Source organism: Gopherus flavomarginatus, chromosome 4 (genome assembly GCF_025201925.1).
Source record: "Gopherus flavomarginatus isolate rGopFla2 chromosome 4, rGopFla2.mat.asm, whole genome shotgun sequence".
In the NCBI taxonomy this organism is placed as follows: Eukaryota; Metazoa; Chordata; order Testudines; family Testudinidae; genus Gopherus; species Gopherus flavomarginatus.
In genome coordinates, this window is record NC_066620.1 from 63222521 (window position 1) to 63233185 (window position 10665).

Consider the following 10665-nt stretch of genomic DNA (forward strand, 5'->3'; position numbering starts at 1 on the left):
AAAATTCGTAAGCAGGTGCATATCCCTGCTGCTAACCACATTTAAAAAAAAAATAAAACAGAGGAAGCAAACACTTATCTTTCTTCCTCATGCCCCCTCCCCTCAATGCAAAAATATTTGACAAAGGCAATTATTTGTGCATTCCGTTCATTCACGGATGAGATAGTAAGTGAGTTCCCTCAGGCTCACAAGAGCTTCTGTGAATCATTAGATGCAATTTCTCAAAGGCCCAGCTGTACAAGATGAGATGTGTTACCATACACTAGCCCAGCAATGATTTATCATCCCAGTCATTTACAGTTTGAGACAAATAAAAAGATATACACAGAGGAGGCACTTGAGTTGACTTGGGATTGCTACAGCATATGGGTTTATTCAGCAGATCAGCTCAGTCAAGTTGGGACAAAGAATTAAAATCCGATTGAAAGTTGCCAGGGCTGTGAATTACTGCCAAACACGCGAGGTCACCCCAAAGCGCCTCCAGTGTAAGCAAACACAAGCTTCAGAAAGACTTCCTCAGTTAGGCTAATTACCAGAAAATGAGCGAGATTTAAGGTTGTCTTTTCTTTTTCTTACATGCAGACTACAGCACTCTAACCGTTGTATTCTCTCTGCATTTGGCTTCCATTCCTCAACTCCATCCTTTGCATCAGCGATTCCCAACCTCTTACTGGTATGCTAGTCTTTTGGGGCTGAAGTCCTAGTCTCCCCAGCTCCCTATTGTCATTACGGTTGCATTAGCACCGAGACCTCAACTGAGATCAGGGCCCCAACGTGATAAGCTCTGTACAAACACATAGTGAGACAGTGAATGCACAGAACAGCTTACAATCTAAATAGACAAGGAAAAGGGTGAATGTGGAAACAGAAGCACAGAGAGATGAAGTGTCTTGGCCAAGGTCACAGAGTAGGTCAGCGGCAGAGCTAGGAAATAGAACTCAGGTCTCCTGAATCCTAGTTGTGTAACGTGGACAGTAAGCCACTTGACTCCCTGAGCATCTGTACTGGGACTCACCTTCATGAGAAACAACCACATGAGCCGCTGTTGGTGACCAGTGACCATGTCCCACTCAGCTGTGCATGCTGCAAACTTCCACGGAGCTTGAACTACTTTTACAATCTCAAATTTAGCGCAGCCCAAGATCCACTGAAGTTTAGCGTATGCACAAGCTGAATGGGAGGTCAGGGGCAATGGCTGATGTAAACAAGGTTTTAGGACCTAATTGTATATTACCCTCCTTATAGTAGCCAGGCAAAACCCAATGGAAACTTCACTCATGGAAGGAATTTTGGGTCGTACTATAAGAATGGTAAACTAGTACAGTGCCAATATGTTTAGAAACCATGGCTTAACACAACCGCTCACAAGGTTTCTCCTCATCAGGATGGCTGTTTCATTAGGAAGAGGCAGGTCATGGCATCAGTTTATAATCCCCATAACCAGAAAGTCAGTAATCTCTCTTTCTGAGTTCTTCCTCTATACTTTGAACAGGAAATATCTGTGCTGTGGGGTAACAACTGGTAAATGTTGGCTTATTAATGGCTTTTGCTATAGATCATTTACTCCATACTCTCTGCATTATGACAGAATTGACCTTAAAAGCATTACAGAAGCTCCTGGGGCTTTTATGCTATTGGCACTTAAATAGTACGGTAACAGGCACCCAATAGATGACATCAGTCTAGGTTAGAGTGTGAGATTACTGAAAGCCTTTCATTAATAAAGCAAGACTCGGTTTTAAGGTAAGGCACAGTAGCTTTAAATCAGCATTGATAGCAGTGACTGACTGTAGAATGTGTGAGATAAAAAAATCTATGTGGGGAAGCTGACACTACTTTGGTTGATCCAGGTGAGGAAAATGGACTTTATACACTGTGTAGAAGTACAAACCACCCTTTTCAAAGATGCCTGGTGTTTGGCATTGTTGGCTAAGCATGTTTATACCTGGAATCTTGTCCTCTCTGCAGCATAGACCTGGTAGTGAAGCATGGCCTGTAGGACCTTCTTATGGCCATCCGGCACCAGGCAAACAGCCCCGAGGATCTCCAGCACAGCGATTTTGGTCTTGATGTTCTCAGTCCGTAAGCTCTGGGAGATGATATTGATACTTTCTGGATGGGCCAGGACATGTGCCCGTCCCTGGGAGTTGTTCATCAGTGCCTTGATACACCCTATAACGGATGTGTGTATGCGGCTCTCTGAGGTCTCATAGTCCATGCTCTTCAGGAAGTTCAACAAACAGGTCAGGCCATCCAGCTCAATAAACCTGGTCACAAACCTGAAGGGAAAGGGAGGAAAACAGAATTAAGGCAAATTGTACAATAGGCATCAAATTAATAGACTATGGAACTATGATGCTAAGAACAGAGCAAGTGGTAGCCTAGATAACTCCAGATGATTCCAGATAACATGTCGCAAACAGACAGTCAGTCTTGTTGTCATGGTCATTTTCCAATTTAGGTAATTGCATTCCGTCTGCTTCAAATCTCACCTTTTGTTTCCCCTGTCCTATGTGCTTGGACAATGTTACTGTATAATAACTACCACGTTCAACCACAATGGTTGCTGCATTTCAATGGCTGGTGAAAAGATTCCTATATACTGGGAAATCTATAGGGCCCACTGTCATAAATAGATAGCTAAGGGTTAATGTCTCTTTCACCTGGAAAGGGGTAACAAACAACACCTGACCAGAGGACCAATCAGGAAACAAGACTTTTTCAAATCTGGGTGGAGGGAAGTTTTGGGTATGAATCCTTTATTCTTGGTCTGTTCTCTTTCTGGGCTCTGAGAGTGACCACAGGAATTTCCAGGCTTTCTAATCTTCTGTTTCCAAGTTGTAAGTACAAGGACACTAAGACAATAGGTTAATATTGTTTTTTTGTATTTACACGTGTGTAGTTGCTGGAATGTGTTAAATTGTATTCTTTTTGGATAAGGCTGTTTATTCATTTTTTCTTTTAAGCAATTGACCCTGTATATTGTCACCTTGATACAGAGACCATTTTGTGTCTTTTTCTTTCTTTTTATATAAAGCTTTCTTTTTAAGACCTGTTGGATTTTCTTTTCAGTGGGGGATCAAGGGGATTGAGTCTGCAGCTCACCAGGGAATTGGTGGGAGGAAGAAGACAGGGGGGGAAGAGAGAATCTCTTTGTATTAGATTTACTAAGCCTGAATTTGCATAACCTCTGGGTGAGGGGAGAGAAATATTTGATTTCTCAGTGTGGTGTTTCAAGGACTTGAAGCAGGGGATCTCCTAGAGTACCGAGGGCAGGGAAATCTGGGAGGAGGTAAAGAGGGAGAAGGGAAGTGGGTTATTTCCCTTTGTGGTGAGACTCAGGGCATCTGAGTCTTGGGGTTCCCCAGGGAAGGTTTTGGGGAGACAAGAGCGAGCCAGACACTGGAATTCTGGCTGGTGGCAGCGATATCAGATCCAAGCTGGTAATTAAGTTTGGAGGTTTCATGCTAGCTTCTCATGTTCTGAACTCTAAGGTTCAGATCTGAGTAGGAGAGTTATGACAGCCACACCTACAGTCCTGGATCAGGCAAAACTCCAAAAATGGCTTGTATGATCTCTGCTGGCAGAAGATGTGCTTAAGGAGGGAGCAGACTCAATGACCACCATGGATACCACCAGGGTCTGGCATGAGGACACAAATAGATTAGATATGTAGACAGTGAATTTTCAGAAGGAACAGCATGGAATAAAGCAGTGTTGGAACACGTTTTGGGTCACTTTTCAAGTCACTGGGGTTCTGTGTCAAACTTTTATTATGAAACCAGGTAAAATATGCCCAGTTTCAAATGAAGACCATGCACTAATCTGGATGGATACAACATAGAAAAAGCCCAAGGAGAGGTCTATAGTTTCATTCAAACCAAAAGATAAAAACCACGATGAGTCAGTTCATTCCTGGAATTAATCCTCTGAAGTTAACTGAGTCCATTGAAGTCAGTGGAACAATACTGGGAACAAATTCACCCCATTGGTTTTAGTTAAATTTCATTGTGAGTTTCCAGCAGGCTTAATATTTTGGGGTCCTACGCAAAGTGAAGCGAACAGGATCCCATCCAGTTCCCTGTCCAACTTGTGAACCCTGAGCAGCTCCAACTGGGTGTGTCATTGCTTTCAGTTCTCGTCTCTGTGCACAAGAACGCTCCTGAACCTCAATTATGTGTTAGTATACAATGCACATTAGAAATAGGTCAGCTAGTCCTGTGGTTGGTACTCACCTTTACCACACAGGAAATGTCATGGTCTACCTGAAAGTTGGGCCAGATATACTAGACAGCTTGCCAACCTTCAGCTTACTTGGACCAACAGTTCTGAGCAGAAACCAAGAAAAACCTGGTGGTTTCAGATGAGTTTTGCTTCAAGGTTTGTTCAAACCTGAACTTCAAAGCAAATTTTAGAAGGGACCAAAACACACATGCACCAACAATGAGAAGAGAGATTTCATTATCTCAGCTCAGCAAAACTGCTAAGTTTCACATTGCTCTGATCACAAATTACTTGTCTTTTGGGTACACCATCCTAACTATCTATATGAGCCACAGGAAGAGAAGCTCCTCTCCCCTCAGGTAGATGGAAAGACCATACAGAGTGCACCAGGGATTCAGTAAGATACCGAACACCCTTTGTTATTCTAAATGGTTGCAAGAAAACTAACGAGTAGTTCAGGGTCTGTGACCCATTCGGTTGCTGGCCTCTCTGCCGAGACTGCAATTTTGGCAGTCATGGCCAACTGTGGTGGTGCTGTGTCAGTCATACAGGTGTCCACTGAAAACTGGATTGAGACCAAAATCATTTTGTGCATACTAGCAGATGGCCATGAAATGATCACTTTTAGATGTTTTGCCAGCTGTGGCCCAGAAGGGCTTGACATTTTCTCCATTTTCTAGTCTGAATAGGATGGTACAACACATATCAGCTCTGAATCCTAACGTATTTACTTCCAATCTATTTATTCATGATGACTGTTGCCAAGTTCCTTCGTGAATCCAAGGGCTTGCCAAACTCATTACCAAAACCCAGAAGCAAAAACATTGCCATCCTCATAGCTCCAAGGCTAAGGGGAGGCTAAGAGACTGACACCACCCTGAGGAGACAGCATTCTCCAGTGGTTCAAGAAAATCACTCAGAGCCTGTTCAGTCAAGGGTTTCTGAATTCCACTTCCAGTCGGAGCACTGGCTATTGGTGCGAGACATACAAGTCACTATGACTTTCATGTACCTCTGCCAGCCCAGCTCTGCAGACCAGGTGACAAATAATTTGTGAAAGGCACAGTGACATTCTCACAAGCACAATACCCAAATAAATCTAATGGCAGAGAAACATTGCTAGGATTCCTAGGGTGAGGTCACTCCAGCAGGAGGGTAGGTTCAGGAAAGAGATTGATGTCAGAGACCTTGATTAACGACGAAGTTTCAAACAATGTCGGGATTTTCCTGTATCCTATCTGGTCCAGAGAGCAAAACGCTAATCTCTGTTACTCAATAGGAAGCAAACTTGACTACCTCCCCATCTCAGCTGACATCAGATGTAGGAATAAAGCTATGATTGTCACTGTCCCTTGTCAAAACACTTAGTGTCCTGGGAGTCCAGCTCATGAGCTAAATGTCATTCTCACTGTGTATTTATTTGTCCGGCATGATGCATGCCAGACAGAAATGGGAGAGTTCAGCTCCTAGGCTGAATGCTATTTATACCACCACATTTGCTTAGTGCCTTTGTGCATATGTGTACATAGGCGCACGCGCGCGCACACACGTACATGCTTGTGCATGTACAAGGCATCCAGTCGAGTTTCTAGGGAAGAGTGCCATCTTCACTGTGTTCTGTGTGTGTACAATTAGCCTCCCACATGCCACATGAGGGCCTTGTTTTAGATGGAGATTTAAAGGTGTGATATCAGAACATGTTTGCTAATGTGCCGTGTGTAACACATTCTAAAGTTCCAGCATAGACAAGGCAGCATGTGCTTTAAATAGGTGCCATATTGGTTGCATTAAACCCTAAGCTCCCTGCAGGTTTTTGCTTGACCAGCGTCACTCACGTTAAAAACAGGGTTCTACACTGGGGTTTTAAAACATTTTAATTTGAATATTAGCTAACGTAGCCTAACAATATGCCTTTCATCCTAATGTAGACAGGGCCTATGTGGCAGTGACTTTCCCCATGGCTGTGTCTTATTCTCTGATCTATCCCTGTACAGATTGTGCTGCAGCCTCACTGTGAGAAATGACACAGCTTGGGAAAGACAGAAAGAACAAACTGAGGGGAAAGGAGAAGGGGGGCACGTGGGGAGGGCAGGATGTTCCCACCCTACTGACAGTCAAGACGATGTTTCCCAGGCTAGCTACAGCAGTGGCCTTTGGATCAGGAGGCATTCACAACCCTGACAAACCTTGGACCTCTGCCCTGCCTGAAATTCAAAGCAGAATAGGCTGCATTTGCTGGATAGATTAGTGATCAGCTAAAGTACACACGAGTGACACATGGCTAAACCAAGCCAAAATAAAGAGAGCCCGACCTCCACGTATTTTAAGACTGGGTAAAATAGGGTTGGAGCAGGGTAGATAATTCAGATTAAATAAGATCTTTCTCGCCTTGCCCTCAAACTTGAACCAAAACTCTCCCAAGATTCCAAAAAGTTGGGTTAACTTCTCGTGCCCCTCACCAACTTTCATTTTCACTGTGCTGCTGCACTTCCATATTTAAGTGCTGAAATACGAAGAGCAAAGCTGTTCTCTCACAGATTCTAGCAATAACCTTTGAGGAACTTTAAATTAGAATCAGTTTCCTTACAATACATATTTTCTTTAATGTAATGGTTGTTCCTGAGCACTGGGATGCATGCAATGGCTTATTTTCATATAGCTGCTTCCGAGAACCATGCACCTATTCGTTATTGTAGGGATGCTTCTGAGCACTGAGACAGACACACTGGTTTATTATAAATGGAATGTCTATTGCACTTTCATCTAAAAGCAGAGTGCTTTAATGAATTAAGCCTCACAAAGATGCCAGAGATGCAGGTGTGTATCTTTTCAAATTTTACAGATGGGTATCCCAGTTAAAGGGATGCCGTTCTACAGTATTAGAAAGTACATATCCACATGGGGACACTTTGTTCAGTGACTCCTCTTACAGAGCTGCCTATGGGTAAGCAATCAAGGCACACTCATCAGTATCTTGTTCCCCTTGCAGAAAGATTCTGTTCATTCCATTTGATACAAGTTTCGATTTTCATTTGCCATGTTGCTTGGGGATCTAATGAAAAGAAGCAGCCTGGAAAATGGGATTCATCTCCAAATTCAACTAAAAAGACTGGTATCTTGAAGGCCTATGTACAGATCCCTTCTGTAAGCAGCTCTGATGTAGCTGTGGCTCCCTCACATCCTCTTCATCAAAGAAGGAATTGGCTTGCTGATCGGGCATTGGCACAAGGCCCATTTGGCAGCTAACCAATTGAGTCATTGGAAATTAGTTGAGACACGGACTTAACTAAAAATTTGGCTTTGCTTAACTATGGGAAAAAAGGGTTCTAAGCCACAGTCAGCAGTTTAAGAAGGAACGCTTCATGTGACAGTTCATTGATGCTGGTGTAGATGCTTATTATTATAAACAAATTAAATGAATGCCTCTTGTCAGAGGAACCCAGCTGAAGCAGCACAGGACTGGTTGAGAAAGCCCTGAAAAATCTGATCTTTGGCTGAAGACCCTTCCTTTACCCCACTCACATTCCCCCCCCCCCCCGGAAGATTGGGGAGTGGGATCTTATTGGAAAGGCCTTCTTGAAGGATAGAAGGAAACTCACTGGTGGCAGTGAATATATGTTTGAGCTGGACACTCAAGCCCATGGAGATGTCTCACTCCACCGCTTGCTGCCATAAGCGTACTCAGCTGACATGATGAAAATCTGTCAATTTCATTGAGTACACTCCAACATAGATCTGCAACAATGCAAGGATTGATTACATTCTTTCACAGCAGCTATTGGCATGTGGATTGAAACACCAGCACCTAGCCTAAGAGTGGGGAAGTTGTGGCAAGCTGCCATGTTTCCTGTTTATTCTTGAAGTCAATTTGCATTGTATTGTGTTCTTTGCTGTGCGAATAGAATACAGGCAGTCAAGATTAGATGGTCACTTGCAAGCAGGTTGTCCACAGATGCCAACAACATCCTTCAAATCATTTCGCCACTTCCAGCTACACTGCCCTGAAACTCATCACAGAGGAAGTACAGTACTTCCTGTGAAGTTCTGTCAAAACTGCCAAAAAGGATTCTGGGTTACATTAGATGAAAGTCAGATGACAAGGGGCTGAATATGGATTGAAATCATGAACAAGTTTGAGAACATCATTCCAGCAGGTCAATAAGTCATAGTCTCCCTTCTCCACTTAAAAGCTGCATGCTCATCCAGTACCTGAGCATACACTCATCCAGCCCGAGGAAGACCAAAGGCTAAAGAGATGGGCCATTTGCTTGCTGCCTCAAAAAGAAGATGTGAGTGCATAGAGGTTCCTTTACGTTCAGAGTGGCAACACAAATAGATGTTCTGGAAGATGTTTCACCAATTCTAATTGGTGGCTATACTTAGGAAAAACCCTGAGTAGCCCAGGGGCATTAGGTTTGTCAGTGTTCCTGTCTGGCTTATAATCAAGACAGGCCCAAATCACAATACCAGCTCTGCATCCGGATTCGCTTTCCTAAAGCTCAGATCTGAAGCCTCTTATCTGCTGTTGTCCCCACTCTAGTTATAATTAGAGAGGTTCCCAAACCAAAATCCAAGGCCTGAACATTCCTGAACTTGATTCCAAAACTAGAGCCAGCTCTGGACTTTTCAAGTGGCCAGCCTCTCTCTGTAATGGGACAAAATAAATCCCTGGATCCAAAAAACTCCATAGTTTGAGGGATTGAAACCTGAATCCAGAATTCCCAGCATGTCACGAAGCACTCAGAATCACAGAGCTCTTTCAAGAGCGAGGCCTTGTAGGAAGGCTGCACTGGCAACAGAGTCTGCTTTTTAGATGTTCCCTTCATATCCCTGCAGAACAGAGAACAAGCGTCATAATAAAAGTTGTTTTTTGCTCTGGAAAGCAGGTAGCTAGCACCCTAGTGAATTCTTAATGGGGCCTGTATCAAGCAAAGCAAAGAACATTGGGTTCTTTCTGCTCAGATTAACATATTTCCCACTCTCTGGATTTTTCCTGAGATAATGTGACATTAGCTGCTCTCTCATGCTGCCCCCACTTGACATACATAGCAGATTATTAGAGTGTTTGAGGGGCCAGACTCAGATTTATGGATGACATGGCAAACAAGACACTTTTGTTGCTCTCTTACAGGGTCACGTTTTCAGGAGCTTTGAGTGGACTATTCTTCCTCCCTCCATTGCAGGAAAGCAAACAAATCCTGACAAGAGAGGACTGCCTTCCTGTTACAGTTACAATGATTTGGGATTTGCCATCATGAATCAAGCCACTGGTCCATCAACGACTTCATCCTGCCTCCCCAGGGACTAAAAACCTGATGCTTTGGAGGAAGCTGTGTACGCATGCACATGCACCACCCAGCCAGCTGTACAACTCTCTGCATAAAGGGAGAAAACCTCTATTTCAATTATTGCTCCCAGGTGCTTGGTTTGGTTAATTGGAACATGCTCCAGAATTATCGCTGGTGTAACTGCATTGAATCACATTCAATTTGACCTTTTACTAAGTCTACACGTCTATATAATTCATGCTCACAAAAAAATGTTGCAACAACATGAAGGGCAGACATGCAAAACTCAGCCATTTGGCTTTGCAGGAACACGTGAGAAAGAGATTATTCTCAATTGCCATCCACCTGGGTTCCCAACTCTCTTGGAGGTAGCATTCACAAAGGTGGATGGTTTGGTTTCAGTGGGAGTTAGTACCTTTGTGGTTCCTCTCTTGGTGTCACTTGGAGCTTTGGCTTCAGAACTCACCATGGAACTGTCACACTTCACCAGGGTACGTATTGAAGCCCCAGGAAACTGACTTCTGCATGGTTTGGATGCAGATATATCAGTCAATCTCAGGCTTATGTGAAATGTTCATGAGCTTTTTGACCAATCTTTCTATTTCCTGAGATCACACCTGTTATGGATCTGTTTTCTATACACTGTGCTTTCCAATGTAAAGAGTCTCTAAAGGTAGCCAGCTTGTTATTATTCAGTATTGCTGCACCCAACAAACAAAAGGTGACCTTAGATTTCTGAAGGTGCAGTACATAAATATACAGAAAAAACAAACAAAAAGCTAACTTAAGAAGACAAGCCTAGAAGACACCTCCTAGATCTGCTATCATAGACAAACCCATCATATAATCAAACATCTTGCTACATTCTCATAGCTACATGCATCACAGGAACAAAACCCCACACCAGCTGCATGTCAAATTACTTGGATGCTTCATACTCAGCACTTTGAGTTGCTTCAGATAAGGGATATTTGAATCGAACAAAGTTTGAGAGTTAATACTGACATGCCATCCTTAATTCAATAATATATGCGGGATACCTCACGCCATGTGGTCTAGAATCTGATTACCACAATTTTCACTTCTGTCTTCAAAGAACTTCTTCAGGTTTCTAACAATGCAACTTGTCTATTCTTTCCTGCAGGCACGTTCG

At 43.2% G+C, this 10665-nt stretch overlaps 1 protein-coding gene across 5 annotated transcripts in view; it reads right to left on the reverse strand.

The window, feature by feature from the left end:
* The window catches only part of DAAM2 (dishevelled associated activator of morphogenesis 2), a 278539-nt gene that overhangs the window by 82338 nt on the left and 185536 nt on the right, over positions 1-10665 (reverse strand). The window contains exon 6 of one of the 5 annotated variants that reach the window (XM_050948442.1): positions 1946-2279. The exons of the other annotated variants lie outside the window; for them this stretch is intronic. Within the exon in view, the coding sequence (XP_050804399.1) occupies positions 1946-2279 (334 nt within the window). The remainder of the gene's footprint in view (positions 1-1945; positions 2280-10665) is intronic. 5 annotated transcript variants of the gene reach the window in all.